General features: G+C 38.5%; 1 protein-coding gene and 1 long non-coding RNA gene across 19 annotated transcripts in view; one reads left to right on the forward strand and one right to left on the reverse strand.

The window, feature by feature from the left end:
* The window catches only part of SYNE1 (spectrin repeat containing nuclear envelope protein 1), a 472,738-nt gene that overhangs the window by 55,772 nt on the left and 396,998 nt on the right, over window positions 1-19,968 (reverse strand). For 17 of the 18 annotated variants that reach the window (XM_047860298.1, XM_047860302.1, XM_047860305.1 and 14 more), the window contains 4 exons: window positions 17,976-18,101; window positions 15,226-15,381; window positions 7,114-7,272; window positions 4,099-4,265 (listed from right to left, as the gene is read on the reverse strand). In XM_047860298.1, the coding sequence (XP_047716254.1) occupies window positions 4,099-4,265; window positions 7,114-7,272; window positions 15,226-15,381; window positions 17,976-18,101 (608 nt within the window). Of the gene's footprint in view, window positions 1-4,098; window positions 4,266-7,113; window positions 7,273-11,060; window positions 11,731-15,225; window positions 15,382-17,975; window positions 18,102-19,968 lie in introns of those variants that run through there. The other variant, XM_047860315.1, reaches the window with a different exon arrangement.
* On the forward strand, window positions 1,260-18,889 carry LOC125166386 (uncharacterized). The gene is made up of 4 exons (XR_007152446.1): window positions 1,260-1,614; window positions 16,161-16,257; window positions 17,767-17,939; window positions 18,148-18,889. It is a non-coding gene; the product is annotated as an uncharacterized LOC125166386 (long non-coding RNA).

Raw genomic sequence — 19,968 nt, forward strand, 5'->3', positions numbered from 1 at the left:
ACGTGAGTTAGAGCTCAATGAAGATGTTATTGAAAAGAAAAAAAGAGCGAAATAACTAAAGTGTGCTTTGGTTTTGGTGATGGGGATTTAGGCTTGATAGAGGGAAGAGCAATATCCTTATATTAGAGAGTAGATTTAATGAAAAAAAAAAACAAAAAACAAACAACAAACATCATTACAACAGAGCACACAATTAAGTCTGAACTTCCTAGATACCAAAATGGGGAAAGTTCAATAATGCATTGTCTCTTATAAAAAGCACTGAACAACTAATGCTAAGAGACAGATTTCCTGTTAGTGCTGAACTCTAGAACAACTGCTATGTGGATTTTTTCGCAGTTCATTGACAAAATGACAGCCAGAATCCCAGCAGACAGTTTTAAAGAAATTACATCAATGACTGTTTCTTGTGCTGACTCTTTTTTCTTAAGTTTATTTGCTTATTTTGAAAGAGGATATGAGAGGGGGAGGGACAGAGAGAGAAGGAGAGAGAATCCCAAGGAGGCTCCACGCTGTCAGTACGGAGGGGCTTGATCCCACGAACCATGAGATCATGATGTGAGCCAAAATCAACAGTCGGATGCTCAAGTGACTGAGCCACTCAGGTGCCCCTCTTATGTTGACTCTTAATGAAAGCCAAGGGCTCAGAAATGCTTTGGCCAATTGTCATGGCTGGTGTTGAGCAACTGAACTTTCTGGGATGAAGAAAATGTTCTGTATCTGCAATTCCCAATAAGGTAGCCATTATCTTCATATGGCAAATGGGCCTTGGAAATATGACTAGCACAACTGACTATAATTACAATTAAACCATAGCTTGATTATATCCCATTTAAGTTAACTTAAAGACCCACGGGTCGCTAGTGTCTGCTACATTAAACTGAGCAGGTCTAGAAACTATGGTCAGGATACTAGAGCATTATCCCTTAAGACCTAAAAATAACTAAGCAAATTTTGTTGCCCTAAAAAGCTGACAACTCTTAGTGACAGTTTAAAAATTCAATGCAAAACACATTTATTTTGTGTTAGACAGAATGGTTTAAGCTAATCCACTAGTGATAGGAAGTTGACTCAAAGTTATACATTCTATTTGCATGCAACAGGTTTATTAGCAGTGCATCTTCTTTCTTTTCTTTTTCCTGTTTCTGTTAGCAGGAAAGCTATGCACCTGAAAATATAATCTTCAGAAATAACCTCTCCATTCCCACAAGAACACCAAAACAGCACAGAAATATCAAAAGGCTCAACTAAGTTGTGTTCTGCATTAATGAATCAGTGTGGAAGGAAAACAAAGTTGGAAGAGGGAAGAGTGGTGAATGAGACTGAACCATAGAAACTTGATATTTGAGCGGGTAGGTCATAGTTGAAGATGGGTGTGGGGAACGGTCAGCTGGTCTGTGTACTCCCGAGGCTCTGATAAACAAGGAAATGGAAAGTAAATGTGACGGCCAAGTGTCATTTAGGAGAGGCTTCAAGGAGACTATGAATCCAGTGTGGCACTAAACTCTAGAGCAAATGAATGGTGAGCACATCAGCTGGTACACGTCAGAAGAAGGCAAAAAGAAATGGACAGCGTATCGACAGAATCTCCTGTAGGAACTGCATCTGTGTGTGGTAAGACTCTACAGCCGTAGAAACATATGAGTGTTTTAGTGACTGTAGTATAAAGCATGTATATTTTATAAATATTTGATTGATTCAAGTTTACTAGTGTGTCTTTGGAAAAATAAATAACACCTAGAAACTCCTCACTTGAACAACAGAAAAGTTATACATAAACATGACTTTGAGGAGAAATCACCTACCTCATTTGATGTAATGTAAATTTAGTTCATACACTAAACTAGCTGCTTATGATTAACTTAGATTTCATCTAAAACATCTTTAACATAGTGTATCCCCCATATTCCATACCACTGAGCCACTAAAGATTAGAAAAGAACATTAACTAGTTTAACTGGATTACATGGCAATGTAAGCTAACCCATGAGTCATAATCTGACCAAAAAAATCCAGGGATGTTTACCAACTGGGCGGCTTCCCTAAGAAGGGTATTTATAGAATAAAGAGCTTCAGTTTGTCCTTCTGAAATAAGATTTGGTTATCACGGACTGAGAAGTGAGGCTAAACATAGCAGTGGGGTTCTAAAACCTACATACGCTGGAATACTTGGAGTAGGTGAGCTGAACCGTACATTTCCATTTCTTTGTAGTACCTTTACCCGGGCATTTAGCTCATCACTTTACTTGATTTCTTTTTGCATGTCTCTCTGCCCACCATGAACTTCTCAAGGAAAGGAACCTCTGTCTTTGTAGCCTCAAAATGTCTCAGAGCTGATGTCAGCACTTTACAAAGGATTGGGAAACTAGATTGTTGAAATAAATAACAGAATCTAATTTCCTTGTAATTGCATTCTTTAGAGCAGGGACAAGGAAGTCATAAGTTTGGCAGACAGCATAATATAGTCTCCAGAGCATGGGCTGTAGAATCAGAGAGTGCAGGCTAGGCCACTTAGCATGTGAGGGGCCATGGACAAGCTTGAGCCTCAGCCCCTGTATCAGGAAAATGGGTACAATAATAATGCCCAGCTCAAAGGGTACGGTGAACAAAACATGAGAAGACATGTATGAAGCCTATAGCATGGTCGCTGGCACAAATTAAGGGTTCAATAAATGTTAGCCATCACAGTGCTGTTGTTAAACATTTTGAAAACTGATAAACATTGATTCCATTTTTGTTTCATTGTTGCTAGCATAAATTATAATCTCATCTTTGTAAATTAGCTTCTCTTGGATAACTCCCTCTGTGGAAAAAAATATGCTAGTTATTTCCACAATCAACATATGGAATTGCCATGACCATATGCAATTTTTGTGGGCACACAGTATTCAAAAGGCACTATTTCAGGTCTAAATTCATGCAGCATGGCTAAGGAAAAGAACCCAGATTTTAAAAAGTGTATTGTTGGTTACATCCGAAATGGCTGTGAATCAGAAGCATTTGTAATATTCTAAATCTCCTCCTAACTGCCATAAAAAATAATACCCATTCAAATATTCAAGTACTCGTTCATTAAAATATTTATTGAGCCCAAATTGAGGCACTGTTCTTGGTCATGACATACAGTGGATAGAATGGTCAGAGATGCCTGCCCTCATGGAACCTACATCCAACATGAAGCCAAGTTCACCTCAAATAAAGCATTTACTTTAGTCATTCCCTTTGTAACAAATAGCCCAGTGCCTCATTAATTATATCAGACTTTTATATTATTAATAAAGACCCTTATATATTTTAATTTCTTTACTTTTATCTCTTTTCTTCACCCTGCCCTTCTCCAGCAGCAACTGAATATTCCTCCCAGATACAAGGCAGACACTTAGTTATTAAACCTTACACAATATTATAATAATGCAGCAGATTATTTCTACAGCTAAGCAGAGTGGTAATAATTAGCTTTATTGCCACATTTTGCTAATTGGAAATATAGTAGGAATGTGTGTGTGTGTATATAAGCATATATAAGTACACATATATAAGCATATATAAGCGTATATATGTATATATATATGTGTATATATACATGTATATAAGTATACATACATATATATAAGTATATGTGTACACATATAAATATATAATTTATATAAATATAAATTTATACAAATATAAATATTTACACACATATGTACATATATAAATATACACACACACACACATATATATATATATATATATATATATATATATATATATATAACTTTTTTTCCTATTGCAGACAAAAATACCCTCCATGGATACTAGCCAGCAGTTCTACTTCCTTCCTCATAGAAGGTTAAATACCCATGAAGCTCTGAAATACAGAATCTTCCTTTTGAGAATGGGTTTTGTTTTGATATGACTTTAAGCTAAGTGGCAACACCACTGAATTTATTACATACGAAGGAGAATTTCAAAGTTCATGAAAGTGACATTTATGAGAAAAGCCTAAAAACGGTGGGGAGAAAGAACACAGAGGAAGATTCACTGTAATGAAAGGTGGACCAAATGCTTTAAAATTCTGCATACACGTGTCCTATTGACCAGAATCCTTTGTACCTGGCTGCCATGAGATCCAGGAGATGCTGCCACCGGTCGTTGACCTTTCCAAGCTTGTATTCAATCTCAGAGGCTTTGCTTTCATGGCTGGCTCGAGCAAGTCGTTCTCCCATTTGCTGGAGCTGTATTTTGTTCTCTTGGGCAACAGCAATTTCCTCTTGATAATCCTGCATAATAAATAGCAATCACAGAGGTCAGAAATCATTGTCTTAATGCATTCAGCCTGGCTCTACTAGAAACGTGATAATTACAGTTTTCCACTGCTTGGAAATAGTTTGGGCAGGAAGAATACTGTGTGATTATCAGTCCATGTACACAAGAATTAATGGTAGCTATTATTTTCAGTATGTACATAGACTCTCGATTGAATTTTCATAGAGATGGTCTTAAAGAGGATGGAGATGCTTTTTTTTTGTACATAAAATGGGCATTTAAAAAGCAGTTAACAGTATATACATAGATATAAAAGACAAAACTTGTAACATTTGAATGCCGGGAAATTATATCTTATTGTTGTAATCACCAACCTGGTGTTATATTTAGAATCAATCCTCATACAAATAGTTGCTAAGATGCTTAGAAGATGTGTGTGTGTGTGTGTGTGTGTGTGTGTGTGTGTGTGTGTCTGCGCAATTATATATGTGCAACTGACATATATGTATATATATGTAAAAGCATATATGTGTTTCTGTCAATTATTTGTGCAGATTATTTTAAGAATTAATACGTTCATTTCATAGAGCTATCCTCTATATCATGTCAATACTTTACAACACATAAATCATGGCAAATTAACTCACAAGAATGATAACCATTAGTCTTAGAGGATCAGTGGGTCTCCAACCTTCTTCAGTCACCCAGTTTCTGCACTCACTCCTCTTAAAAAATTGTTTTGGATAAGGAAACACTGGCTCCATATGCAAGAGAAAGTCCACTGAATGGTATGGTTAAAGTGACGATGAATGGACATCTCCTGTCCTCTCCAACTCTCGCTGCCTGACCAATGATCCTCTCACTCGTGCCACAGTGACATGAGCCAATCTTTAGAATCACCTTTTTCAGTTTTGGGCTAAACTCCTGTCATGCAGCAAATACTATCTCAGGAAAATAATACACAAAGATAGGTACTATAGGGCCACGGATATTTTAACTTTCTCTTGATCTAAAGTTAGTGTGGCAATAAGGTTATCCCCTCAAGTCAGTTACTGAAGCAAGAAGACTCCAAAGAAATGGGGGAAGCCAGTGCAATTTTATTCTATCTCAGTGTTGAGTGCTCTCTTTAGGCCCAGCAACCCCAACGCACCTGTCCTCCATTTTATGTTACTTCAATACAGTGGGATTCTATGACCAAAACACTAGATGCACTGACACCACAAGAGGAAAGCTCATAAAGACTTCTTTTTATATCCCTTAACTCATTTTATATAAGAATAGTATAGTTAATATTTTAAAGATTATTTCTGACATTGTGCCAGATAGTATAACAAAATTATGTGAAAAACTAACGTTTTTCTAAATTTTAAATTGTGGTTGTATTTTGTTCAAGAGATAGTTTTTTTCCACACCCCCAAAATACGCCACCTTAAATTTCATGAAGAAAATCAATGAGAGTAGAGATACACACTTAACCAAAATTTCTTCTAGAGCAAACTTCACCATAATACCTATAGGACATTAATCATGTCTAGTAGAGCATTGTCTGGTATCCAGAAACTATCAAGGGGCAAAGGTATGGGCAGATAGTAAAATGAAATCTGTATTATCTTAGTCCACATTTTAAAGGTTTACAATATCAAATATACAAATGTTTATTGCTAGAATTATATATATATGTATATATTTCAATTTTTAATGTTTATTTATTTTGGAGAGAGAGAAAGAGAAAGAGAGAGAAGAGAGAGCAAGGGAGGGGCAGAGAGGGAGACACAGAATCCGAAGCAGGCTCCAGGCTCTGAGCTGTCAGCACAGAGCCTGACACGAGGCTCGAACCCACGAACCGTGAGATCATGACCTGAGCTGAAGTCGGACACTTGACCGACTGAGCCACCCAGGAGCCCCCAGAATTTTGTATCTTAAGTGGAGGCCTATAAGGTTATTAATATCGCATGCTGACACATTAGAGTTTTTTTTCTCTTTATGTGTATGCATGCATAAAGATATCTTTTCCTACTATTTACATTTATTTTAGGACAAACGAGGCTATAATTCACTTATTCAATAGTGACTGAGGACTTATGAGAAGGCAGGCATTGCTCAGGGTCAGGAGATGCAGCAATGAACAAAATAGACAAAGACACTTCCAGCAAAGCTTATAATCCAGTGGGGCTTCCATTGAACAGGGATAAGAAACAAGTACGTAGGGAAAGTACACCGTAAAGCTGGCAGTGATATGTGCTAACAAGGAACATAAACTAAAGTAAAAATGAATCATTGTCCAAAAACAATGTAAAGGCACCACCGATCTCATCAAAAACATTTTTCAATGCTAGTAAATTCGATCAGCCTACACTGACATGAAAAACATCCACGTCACATGAATGTATAAAATAATGCGAGTTATACACAACTTGAAAATAATATGAAGCAAAATTCTCAGGAAGTCTTCATTCTTGTAACTGTCTATGAATTATGTTTTGTAGAGAAAATGCCAGTTTAACTAATCCTAAGAATTTTTTCTTTTGGTTTCTCTCAAGTGATTTTACCTCTTTAAAAACAAAAACAAAACCACAAAAGCAATATACATAAATGATTCCTTCTGAACAGGTAGCTAAAGCCAAAAAATACTGAACATTTGTCTACCAGCAGATAATTAACTTCATCACATCCATATATTTTGTATGTAAAAGAGGCCTTTCCATGCAAGTTTATTTCATATTAAAAAGATCAAACGTTTAAAATATAGTGCTCCTTTTACAGGAAAGTAATTTCATAATGAGTAGGACCATCTTTTTATACCTATTAAAAGTATGCCTAAGCGTCACGAAGAGTGAAAACATGTAGCCATGCATCCTGTACCTTCTTGAGTTTCTCTATCATTTCTTCAATGAGAATGTCTCCATTTTGAGAAACTTTGCTTTCCATCTGGGTCAGCCATTCGCAAAGCTCCTTGTTCTTTTCACTGAAGACAGCCCATTCATTCAATCTCTCACTCACTTGCTGCCGCCTTAAGGAGAGCTGAAAAGTTTCAATGGGAGAAAATGTAAAGGGATAATGAGAGCAGAACTTGTACCCTGAGGGAAAAAGCCAATAAAGTCAGTTGGGTGGACTGGAATAAGCGCTAGCTGTGCATCTCTTTATCACTGTTCCCTGGGACACGGTGCCAGGAGGGAATCCCCAGCAAGTGTTCACTTTTCACAACAAGGACCCCACTGCTAAATGCCAGGGGAGGGGGGAGGGTGGGGATCCAACCCTGTACTTGCCTCCTGAAGAGTTAGACGCATGCACATTCACTCATTAAAGGTTCTGAACAACCCAGCCCCACACTGTGATTGGTTCCCTGTAGAGATTCTACACCATCATTAGTGTACTTTTATTGAAAGAGAAAGTAGAAAGAAGAAAGAGAGGAAAGGATAGGAGATGAAGGAAGGAAAGGAGAAAAATGGAAAGGATAAAAGAAGGGAAAAGGAAAGGAAAGAATAAGGAAGAAAAGGGAAATGGAAGAAAAGAAGGGAGGAAAGAAAAAAGGAAGCAAGAACTGAATCTCAGGTATCTGGAGAGATTGGAACAGACGACACAGTGGCAAGAGGTCAGAAGTGGAGGACGGATCCCTTGTGGCTCAGCTCTATACCAATCCTTTTACTTTGGACAAGTTCTCTTACTTCCCTCCTGCTTTCTGTCTTATTTATTAACCTTTGTGTCTTTTCCTTCTCTATTTCTTTTGCATTACGGCGTTATTGAGATTTAACTCACGTACCATACAATTTTGCTTAGCATGTTTCTAAAGTTCATCTATGTTGTACCATGGGTCAGTGCTTCATTCCTTTTAGTTACTGAAGATATTCTGTCGTGTGGATAGACAACGTTTTATTTACCAACTCAACTGCTGATGGATGTTTGGGTTGTTTCTGCTTCTTGGCTACTGTAATAGTGCTGTTGTACACTTGTGTCCAAGTGTGTGTGGGGACACATGTTTAGTGGCCTTAGGGGTATATACCTAGGAGTGGAATTGCCAGCTTGCACGGTGGCGCTACAGATTGCCTGCCTAAGTGGCTGTGCCAGCGTACGTTCCCACCAGCAACAGGGGGCTCATTTCTCTACATCCTCACAGACACCTGTTATTATCTGCCTTTTGACTTTGGTCATCCTAGTGGACGTGCAGTGGTATCTCACTGTGACGTGGATCTGCGTTTCTCTGATGGCTAATGACGTTGAGCATCTCTTCACATTTCTTGGCCATTTGTGTATCTTCTTTAGGGAACTATTTAGTCAAATCCTTTGTCCATTTTTGAATGGGGCTGTTGTAACAGCCCTTTCTGCGTTAGAAACACAAGGGGCCCGTTCCTTATCTGTGGGTCTAGAGTGATCCCTTCCAGAACTTAAAAATTTTCTGACATCATAATAGTCTTGTTTTTGCAGGGCTGGTTAAGATCGTAAGGAATATTTTTAGTTGGCTAAACTACCTGTTACCAAAATATCATGTGATTTGAGTGGCAATGAGATGATCCTTCTTTATGGATGTTCTACGCACTCATGCTGATAACGCTCGACATTCTATCAGTCATCCCATTACATTAAGCACCTACCTCTCAATTTTCTTTTTTTTCACTAACATTTTATTATGAAAAACATGAGGCATACAGAAAAGTGGAAAGAGTTGTAATGGCAAGCACTCATAACATGTTCCCTATTGTTAACTCCCAAATTGTTAACATTTTGCTCCATTTTGCTTTAATACATATATTCCTTATCCATCAACCCATTTCACTTTGTGATACACTTCACCCCAATTTCCTTTTAAAAAATCAAAATAAAAATAGTTTTTAAGGTGCTATATACTTCCTAGTTAGCAATTCTGCCTGTAGTTGGCTCTGTTAATGAGTCAAGGTCCCACAAAACCCAAAATGTCTATGATTCTACACCTAAGAAAACAATTAGGCTTTCAGACCAGGTTCCCTATGCTAGGGCTGGGCCTAGTCAGAGTGAACTGCTTAGAAAGTGGGCCCCATAACCTCACATAGTTTCTGAAATGTCAGTCTTCACAAATTCAGTCTTTTGAATTAATTATGAGCTTTTAAAACAAAAGTTTCTCTGGGTAGGGTGACACTGATGAATCCCTTGAGTGTTTCCCCAATAGTACAAGTCAGTTTATCATTGTTTTCTTTGAGGCAGAAAAATACAGAACAGCCAAAGAGAAATGCATTTACTTAGGGTAAATTCACGGGCAGGAATGGAAAAGGCTAAGAAAAGGCGGGTTAAAAATTTTTGGAGCTAAAATTCAGCTAAGCGCATGATCCTTCCAGCATCCCTTCCCTCTCAAACTCTGACAGCAGAGTGTATTCCGATCTTCTGCTGGAATGCTAAGATTTGGAATTTTCTGGTGAAGAACTTTTCCGTCTCATTCACAGAGCATCAGAGTCAAGAGTGTGGCTGGTCATTCAAATTCTGTTTTAAGTGATGTCCAAACGGAAACTGTATTTTTGTAATTGGGACCTCCAAAAGCAACTGTTTTCTAAGAAAAGGGCAAAAACCCCTGCCCTTCAGACTTAAGATTAATAGGTCTTGCTACGTGTAGCTCCTCCTTTTCTTTTCCCCCAAATCTTGGCCACGAGCAAGGATGAATTCCAGGGCTTTTCTCAACATCTGCAAGGAAGATCACCACATCCCAGACGATTTTGAGAGGTAGGTTTTATTATCCCCATTCCAAAGATAAGAAAAGAGAAGGTTAGACAAAGTTGAGGCAGTTGCTTATAGTCCGTGTGAGATAGAGCCAGCAAAGCTGGAGTCTTTGATACAGGCTGCAATATAACATTACGATCAAATATCCAGAGGCAGCTGAGATTCAAAAAACCAGTCTCTATCACTTACTAAGGATATGACCAGGGCAAGGTCACTTGTCATCTCTAAGCCTCACTTCCTTCATTATAAATGAATTTTCATCTGTTCCAAATTTCATTAAGCAAATGTTTATTGTTTGCAGTAAACAAGTGTCTACTATGTGCCAAGCATTGATAGGTGTCCTGGAATACAGAAGGCTCATAATAGAATACGAACAAGAAAACAATTTAAGAAGGCCACTGGTACATACTAACGATCTAACAAAAGCCGGCCTTTAATATACGACTGCTGCTGCTACTACTACAGGGTATCATTTGAATTTTTAGTATTTTTTTTCTCCTTGACCCCCATGTATTCAATAACTCCACTAAGAAGCTCTCGGGTTTCTTACACACCATGAAAGCACTGCTTTCATTTGCTTATTATGCTAAAGCAACAGAGGAAAGAAACAGGTAGACCACAAGCAGTGGTTGCAAAGTGCCACCAAAAGCGTTTCAAAAGACTTACATTCAAGATGGAGACGGCATTGTCCTTTTGGTTTGTAAAACTGATATTCAGGCTATATGATAAGTGAGCGTTACCCTCTCTTTCTTTGGGTTCAGCCGAAACCCTCGAATTCTTGATCAGCTTAGCACATATTTATGTTTTCTCAAGGGTATACACACACACTGCATTGCCAACAGCTGGCAAGAACCAGCTAAAACCTCCAGAGCCTGAGGCAGCTGAACAGGAAATACCTCCTTTTCTACTTCAAATATTTTTACCATGACAATTTGAAAAACACCAAGCAATTACAATGGTGATATATTTATGTCTCAACTAGAATTACACACAGATCTACGAACCAAAACAGGAATCAGGACAAAGATAAGCTAAGGCTGTACACGGGCACAACAGACCATTTGGGGAGTCGGTTTATAAACAGTTTACTTTTGTACTATCGACCCTCCCCTGAAACATTTACTTACAGTGTGTCTTCCTCACTCTCACCGGCAGCCCCAATCACTCCTGCCTTCTCATCAACTGCTTCCATTGGAATATGGACACACGACTTGCTCTTTAACGGTGGGATAATGCCATGTTTAGCTGAAGTTTTTAACTTTTAAAATGAGACACAGCCCCAAGCTCATTTCCTTTTGTGGTTTCATACTTGACAGAAGTACTCCGGAAACTCACTCAAGGACTAGTAACTAATTTATATTCCTACTTACAGTTACATCCTGACACCTCTGTATGACTACCCATGCCTAAAATCTCACTGGTTTAACGAATTCTTTTTAGATTGAAGTAACGTCAGATCAGTATGCTTTACCTTCATGCCTGAAGACATTCAATTTAGAAAGTTTCTAGAAACACAATGTAGTCAATCTGCTTCCTCTTTTTTGACTTAGTCCACTCACAGGTGCAAGGTATTCATCTCTTCAGGGCACATTATATGATAACAGCAGCTTCAAACTGTATTTCCAAACAGACTATTGCCTAGATATATCTAAGTCTGGTGAGCAATTGTAAACATATAAATTTTTGTCCCCTTTTCTCTTTTTTCAGCTTTATTGAGATAGAATTGAATTACAACAGTGTGTAAGTTTAAGGTGTTCAATGTGGTGCTGTGATATACGTTGACACGGCGAAACGATTACCTCAAGATTACTTAACACATCCATCATCTCACATGATTCCTATTTTTGTGTATGCTGTCAGAGCATTCAAGGTATTACTCAGCCATAAGAAAGAATGAAATCTTGACGTTTGCAACAACATGGATAGATCTAGAGGCTGTACTACTATGTGAAATAAGTCAGAGAAAGACGCCATATGATTTCACTCATGGAATTTAAGAAACAAAACAAATGAACAAATTAAAAAGGAGACAAACAAACAAAAGACTCTGAAATATAGAGAACACACTGGTGGCTGCTAGAGGGGAGGCAGGTAGGGGATGGGTGAAATAGGTGAAGGGGATTAAAGGTACACTTATGTTGACAAGCACTGAGTAATGTGTTGAATCACTATATGCATACCTGAAGCTAATATAACATTGTATGCTACGGATATTGGATTTTGAAAAATAAATAAAAATTTGGGGCACCTGGGTGGCTCAGTCGGTTAAGCTCCTGACTCTTGGTTTCAGCTCAGGTCATGATCTCATGATCTCAAATCCCTCTTCCGGCTCCGCGTTGATAACACTGGCTGGTTTGGGCTTCTCTCTCCCTCTCTGTGTGCCCTTCCCCCACTCAAGTGTGCGCATGTGCTCCCTCTCAAAATAAACTTTAAAAAATAAATAAAATTTTAAATTGATTAATTAATAAATTAAAAAATCTATTCTCTTAGCAGCTTTCACGTATATAATACAGTCTTGTTAACTATAGTTACCGTGCTGTACGTTAGAGCCCCAGAACTCATTCATCTCATAACTAGAAGCTTATGCCCTTTGTGTCTCATAGCATTTTTACCCAGTACCAGTTTTCCTAAATCAAAAAATATTGCACAATCATAATCTTCTTAACTTTCAAAATATTCAGAGACCTTGCCATTATTTTACATTTAGAAGAACATAAGAATTATGACATAAAACAAATACCCTGAAGTCTTGTCTTAATTAATAGTACCTATGAACACTTAGCTGTTCTAGGCACTGGAGATAAAAAGAAATGGTCTTAATTCTTAAGGGTCTCATAGTCTTTTTTTAAAAAATTTTTTAATGTTTATTTATTTTTGAGAGACAGAGAATGAGCGGGGGAAGAACAGAGAGAGAGGGAGACACAGAACCTGAAGCAGGCTCCAGGCTCTGAGCTGTCAGCACAGATCCCAACATGGGGCTTGAACTCATGAACTGTGAGATCATGACTTGAGCTGAAGTCAGACGTTTAATTGACTGAGCCACTCAGGTGACCCAAGGGCCTCATAGTCTTGAAATAAAGCCACAAACATTAAGAAGAAGAAGAAGAAGAAGAAGAAGAAGAAGAAGAAGAAAAAGAAAGAAAGAAAGAAAGAAAGAAAGAAAGAAAGAAAGAAAGAAAGGAAGAAGAGAGGAACAGCTCACTGTCACATGATGGTTTGGACAAAACAGAAATGGGAGTTCAGAGGAATAGAAAAATACTGACGTCTGAGGATCTCAAACAATGGCATCACAGGGGTTATGGAGTTTGAAAAAAGGTTAAAATTAGAAGAGAAGGAATGGTCAGTCTAGTCAGGAAGAATGATCTGAGCAAGATCTTGGGGTAGGGCAGTTCATGGCAGGTTTGGAAAAGGAATGGAAGCCAATATCTCAAGTGTTATCTCTCTGAAGGCTCTGTAGACATCAATCAGCCAGAGAAACAGATACAGTAAAATTAACTTCACTGATACACTGAAAAGTGTTGAGTCAGCAAGTAGTGATGGAGTTTTCTCAATCTTAGGAAAAACAAATGAATAAGGCTCATAAAAGTAATTGAATATGATCATTTTCCATTATTTGTACCCACCAAATTATCTTTCACTTACATGATATGCCATGATAAAGTCCTTACATTAGAAAATTATATGATAATTTACTGGATATTAATGTATTGATTTGGGCTTGAATAATTCAGAGAGGTATATACTATTGTGATTAGTATTATTACACTCCATGTAAGTTTCTCATTGTGTTCACTAAGACTATGAAGCTCCATAAAAAATGGCTAAATTAATTTTGAACTCAACATCATCTCTTACATTCCTGCCTTTTAAAGGTATATATTTATAGGAAATTCTTCACACATTTACAAAGTGTGCTCCAGGGTTTCTCTTTGGCTCATAGTCTGAAAAGTATCTCAGTTTTAATCTAAACATACAGAGAAATTTACCTAACAACAAATTTCTTGTTGATGTCAAATCAATTAGGAGGCTCTGAGCCTCTTAAACTTTGCTTAATGTTTCCTGAAGCATGAAGATAAGCACCTCTAAAGTCAGAAAAAGTGGGGAGGATGGCAGAGAAGAGGTCTCTAGCATAGCACAGTTGGCCTGAAACTGGGTAGGCACCGAGACCTTTCTCAAAAGCCCCTTCCTCATCCATCCAACACTTGCCTCTCCCCAGCCAGGTCCTCTGTCTACTCCACACCTGTACCTTTATTCAAGCTGTGACCTCATGCAACCCATCTGCTTGCTCCCTCCACACCAATCTGTCTCCTCTGCTCCCCATCTCCCTGCACTCAGCTCGAGATTTATCTGCTAGCAGCAACAAGCGTTTCCTTTATTCCCTGGCAACCCAAACTGCCCTTAGTTTGCTTACATCATTATACATTGTTTTAACTTGTTTATACCAGTTTTCTTCTTCACTGTACAAGTTCTTCTGGACTCATTCTCCTCTCCACTCTGTTGTAAACTTGATTGTAGGAGCATCTGCTATAGCTTGTGAAATTCACAATAATTCATGTGACTGACCCATTTAACAAATATCAACCATGCATCACAGCCTATTATGTGCCAAGCAGAGCAGTCAGGTGAAGGAAGGGACACTATAGACACACTCCAGCTTCCCAGAGGGTCCGGTCTCAAGGCCCTCGGTCAGAGTCTGTTCTTCACTTGTGGGCCTTTGATCTATGTCATTCCTCTTTACTTTGGATGCCTTCTCATTGCCTTTCCGCCAATCTTTCCCTCTCATTTCAAAATCAAAATCCAATCTGGGATCTCTTTTAAGCTATTAAGAAGGTACGAATCAGGTATGACTAAAAATGCCAAACACATGAATTACGAGGAAACAACTCTGGTAAATCAATAAGCCATGATAATTCCAAACACAAAACCACCCCCACAGTTTTAGCCGAAGTTGCAAATAAAACAAAGCTTTTTCACATGTTAAAGTAGAAAAAGACCACCAGTATCCACCTAGCAAGACCCCATCTGTGAACCAAAAAACTGGTTTTCCTCTTACACTGTTTTGTTGGCCAGTGAAAGGGACAGCAAGAGAATCCAGTTTGGATGCATTTCAAATATAATATTAGGATTTAATTGACTTAATCTGAAATATGCTCACAAAAACCAGAGTTCTTCCTCTGTGTCTACTCTGAGTTATGGGATGGGTCCAAACATGGGTCAAGCCATTTGATGCTCTAAGCCATCTTCCAGTTTTCCACCTTACCGAGCTAACGCAGAGTCTAGACTTCGTCCTACCTGGTGGCACAGTTCTTCCCACTGTCTCTGCAGAAGCTCCATGCGTTCGTTCAGGATGGAGATATCATCGGCGCTGATGTAGGCACAGAGGGTGTCCTTCAGCAGAGCCAACTGAGCCAAGTCATCTGTCCAGTTCCCAGCTGCATTTTCCAACTCCTAGATTAAAGAAAAAAGCAACAACCCCCCCCAAAACGTGAATACCCATGGATATCTATCATCAATTTCTGAGGTGTATTAGGAATCCCCTCTCGGTACAATGATCTTTCCATCCCATTCTATTTGAACATCTCACTTGGTATCTACTTTATTTGCGCTGATGTAATCTGATACTTGGCCAAGTTCTACTGACAAAACCCCCGGTTGCTTGCAGAATCTTCCTATGATCTATTTGCCATTTAATTGATCGTTTTGGCACATCTTTTCTAAGCTGAAGTTTCATCACTGCACGATCTTCTTTACTTTTAAACCAATTTCATGAACGGCTGATACAGCCTTTATTTTTGTCCTGAGTTACTGATCATGTTAACAAAATATTTTCAAAAAAACAAACGCCTAGGTTAACTTTCACCTTCAAACACTATGAAGTTGCTATAGTCTGTGATAGAGACTTAACACAGTTGCTGAAAAGATCCATTGCTATTATTACTCAATTGAAAATAACGGAAATACATTTCCTCTAGGAACACAGATTTCTTCAAGTTACTGAAAAAAATTATGTACTCTGTCCTTTTGGGGAATGATTTAAGAACAAATCCATAAAACAGTATTTGGATGAGTTGACGCTGGTTTTTGCATGCTTTGAACCAATGACCAGTTTTGCAATTTGTATAACCTGCCTTTTGCCAGCTGTTGATGCTTTTAGATTCCAGCCAATTTTGTGTATAAATCGAGTATTTCACGTGGCTTTTCCCCTATCTTTTTGTCTCTTCACACAGGTGACAAGTTTCCAAAAGCAAAGGCAATTAACAGTACTGTTTGAGGCTAACTTCTCAGGCAATTTAGACAAACAAGATTTTAGTCTGAATTTTCCAGGTAATTGCTTTGTTTTGCTGCAAAGGGTGCTTTGGGGAAGAGTAGCAGAGAGCTGGACCAAAATGCATCCTTTTAATCTCTGAACTTAATAGCAGGGTATGTTTGTAACTGTTGTATTTTAGGAGACGAGGTCCCATGGTAACAGTATTTGGCTGAAAGACCAAACCATCCAGGTGGATTAAATATACAGTATTTCTGCTTATATTTGCAGACATTAAACTGTTAAACCAATGTAAAGATTTTTCCCCTTTTAATTCCAATTTCTAGGCCCTAACCCAAACATCAGATATAACCCACGATGTAAGGATTATAAAAGAAACACCACCACCACCAAAAACCAACTGTTTCAGACCCACGGACTCCGTTAGATGAGTCCATGTAGTAAAAATTCAGCCTCTGGATTCAGGCAGCCCTGATACTGACTCACTTTGAGACATTATTAAACTTCTAGAAGGCACAGGTTTCACATCTATAAAACAGAAATAACAGATTGTACTTGTAAGCTTGTGTTTATGCCAACTGAGATAATATTGGCATAATCACTGGCACATCGGAGGAGCCCAATTGATGCTCGTTTCTGTTTATCAAAATTTTCTTTCATCACTTCTTATAAACTGACAAACGCTTTAATCTTTGCATATTTCTGAATTTACATCTCAAGGTAATATTTTCCTTATTTGCCATCCATGATGTAATTAATGTATATTATCTCTTATTTTTCCTAAACCTGCCTCTTTCAAGTTTCAAAGAATATCCTTAAATTTTAATACTGGTGGAAAATTCTGACATCATGATTTTAAGACTTTTCATGATTTTAAGACTTTTTAAAAAATCAACCTTTCTTTAATGCTTATGACTTCTTAGAGTGAAGCAGAGAACTTCTGCTTAAAATCCAAATCATTTAAGTACGTGTGAAGTTTTAAACAGCATTACTCTAGAGCAGTAATTTGCAAATGACTGGGGAATGCAAAGACATGCATTATTCGGGGGAGAAAAAGCATTTGCAAAGACAGTTTTTACTAGATCTGCACATCCGTTCAGCAGAGAACTGCCATCCAAAGACTTCAGTTGACTAGATGGGCATGGACAGAACAAATCCTACAGCCACTAGGTCATTTTGGTCTCCATGAGCTCACGATGCAGGGAGGGGTCTGTATCAGCTCCTGATTTGTTTCCAACGGTGACTTGACAGGTTGACCTTGCTCTTTAGGTAGTCAGGGCCCTGAGAGTAACTGAATGACTGTGTCTCTCCATGCTCTGACTGAAATCAGCTACTTACAGATCCCATTTTCCTTATGGAAGAGTCTGGAGGGCAGGGTGTTCCTCCAACAGCCACTGTCTGCAGAATTTCCAGGCTGCCAAGCCTCGCTCTTCTTTCCGTAAACTAGACTATTCTGCTGCAACAACTCCCCAGTGTAGATGCTTTAAAAAGACTGTGTTTATTGCCCTTGATCCAGCTTTTAAATGTCTTTTAATGCTGTGTTTTCCATTGTCATTTGCTTTCTCAAGATAATCCACGAACTAGCCTATAATTTCATCAGCTGCAATAAATCAACAACCAAGTTTCACCAGAGTTGCCTGCCCTAACGCAATATCCTAGGAACGTGCATCTACATGTAGACAGCTACAGCAGTTTGACAGAATTAGGCTTTCAGAGGCAACATTACAGCAGAAGCACACAGGTAAGTGATGGCTAAAACGTCAGTCCAGTAATTCACCTTGCAACGCATTTGCTCTGCATGGAGCTCTTCGTGGTGATCTGGCAGGGGTGGAGACAGCTTCTTTTTGAAAGTCCGTAGCTTCTCCAGAGAATCAGCTATACCATTCTCACATTTTTCCCAGTCCTAGAATGGGAGGAGAAAGAAAGTTCATGGTATTTTTTCTTTGTAGGAAACTGGAATGAAAGCTAAACACTCTCCTGAATCCCACAGAAACAATACAGATACCCTGGTGAATAACGCGAAGGGGAGTCCACATCCATTTTCACGTAGGCAGCATCAGAACAGCGGGAGTTCTACATTTATGCTATGCCTCAGTTTTCCCTATGAAAATGGGCATACAGACTCGATGATTGTTGGAGGGTTGGAGGAAGCAATGGGTGTGAATGCACCAAATACAATGCCCAGAATATTACGGGGACTCAAAAATGTTATCTGGATCTGAATCAATCCGCAGAGGTTAAGAGTATAATTGTACTATTTTGCCCCTTTCCTAGCCCCATCTATGATGTGTCTACACTACCTCAAATGCTCTATAAGAGATAAAAAAAGAGAATATGGAATCTCTTTCAGGATGAAATGTGTTTGAATAAGAAAAGTGAGATGAAATGTAAAAATAATATAACCTTGACTCTGATTCAATTCATTATATGACTAGTATGAGGCACATAAATTTGAATTGTTACAGAAGTAGAAATGCACAACTACAAAAGGCTGGCACTTGGTGGGCTCTATCTTGATCCTGCTGAAACATGTCACAAAGGGTTGAGTATATAACACATAAAATGGGAAACAATCAGCAAATGGAAGAAGAGAGATAGGGCAAAATGTTAAAAATATACATCTAGTATGCCAAACACTAATGAGTGCTCCGAAGAAGAATATCGCAAGGTGAGCGGTAGATAGAGGCTGGTGGTATACAGAGGGGTAGATCGGTAGATCTCTACAGAGTGACAAAGAATATACATTATGTGGTTATATTTCAGATGGTTACACGCCAAACTGGGAACAGTGGATACCTCTGGTGGCAGTAGAGAGGAAATTTCATTTTTCACTCTACATACTTCAATTATTACCTGCATTTTTTTCAGACACATGTATTTCTTTCTTTATTAAAAAAAAGTAAAAGAAAAAAATTATTAAAGGAACCATAATGGACCATATCTACAAATTAAGTCCTATCTGGTGTCTCAGAGACAGTTCAAATTAAGTTTATCTAAATAGATCTCCTTAATTTTGCCGACTACCTCCCATTCCTGTCTCCGCCCCCCACCCCTTTCTGATACCCCACCCCCACCCCCACGTCCAGTGGCCACTCCCCACAACTTAAATTACTGAACTCCAAAGAAAGACAACTAGAAATGCTTTCGGTAGTGAGCATGGTACCTTTTCCCTCACATTATCTCTTCCTTTGTCACCAGTCTTTTCTCACCTGGGCTCTTTCTATCTCCTCTCCTGACACTTTATTTTTAGTGCAGCAGCCCATACGTGCTATGAGCGCACCTGTCTTCTGTAAGAAGTGCTGACTAAAGCGCCTCCCTACCCAAAAGGTCTTTTGGTTTCTAACCAGACTGAGCATTTGGCCCAAGATTCTCACTGTACTTTTAAATTCCTACAGGGAACTTCCTAGAGTGCATAACCACATTCTCTCTTTCCATTTACCAGAAAAAAAACAAACAAAAACAAACAAAAAAACCACAAACTGTCTGTCTTGGACAGATCTGTTCCAATTCCCCCCTGTTGAAGTATCTCAGTATTCCCAGGCTACAATGAGTTCATTAATGCTCAGCATAGTGAGATCTTCTTACTAAATTCAGCAGCATTCTCCATGAACTCTTCACAGTCTGAAACCTATCCACATGCCATCGATAAATGTTCATTGATCTAAACGAGAAAAGGCCAGTTTCCTATTTTCCATAATAAAACTAAGAGGCAACAGGAAAGCATGTGAACATATAGGCCACAGAATTATATAATCACTGTATTCCTGGCA

Source organism: Prionailurus viverrinus, chromosome B2 (genome assembly GCF_022837055.1).
Source record: "Prionailurus viverrinus isolate Anna chromosome B2, UM_Priviv_1.0, whole genome shotgun sequence".
NCBI lineage: Eukaryota > Metazoa > Chordata > Mammalia > Carnivora > Felidae > Prionailurus > Prionailurus viverrinus.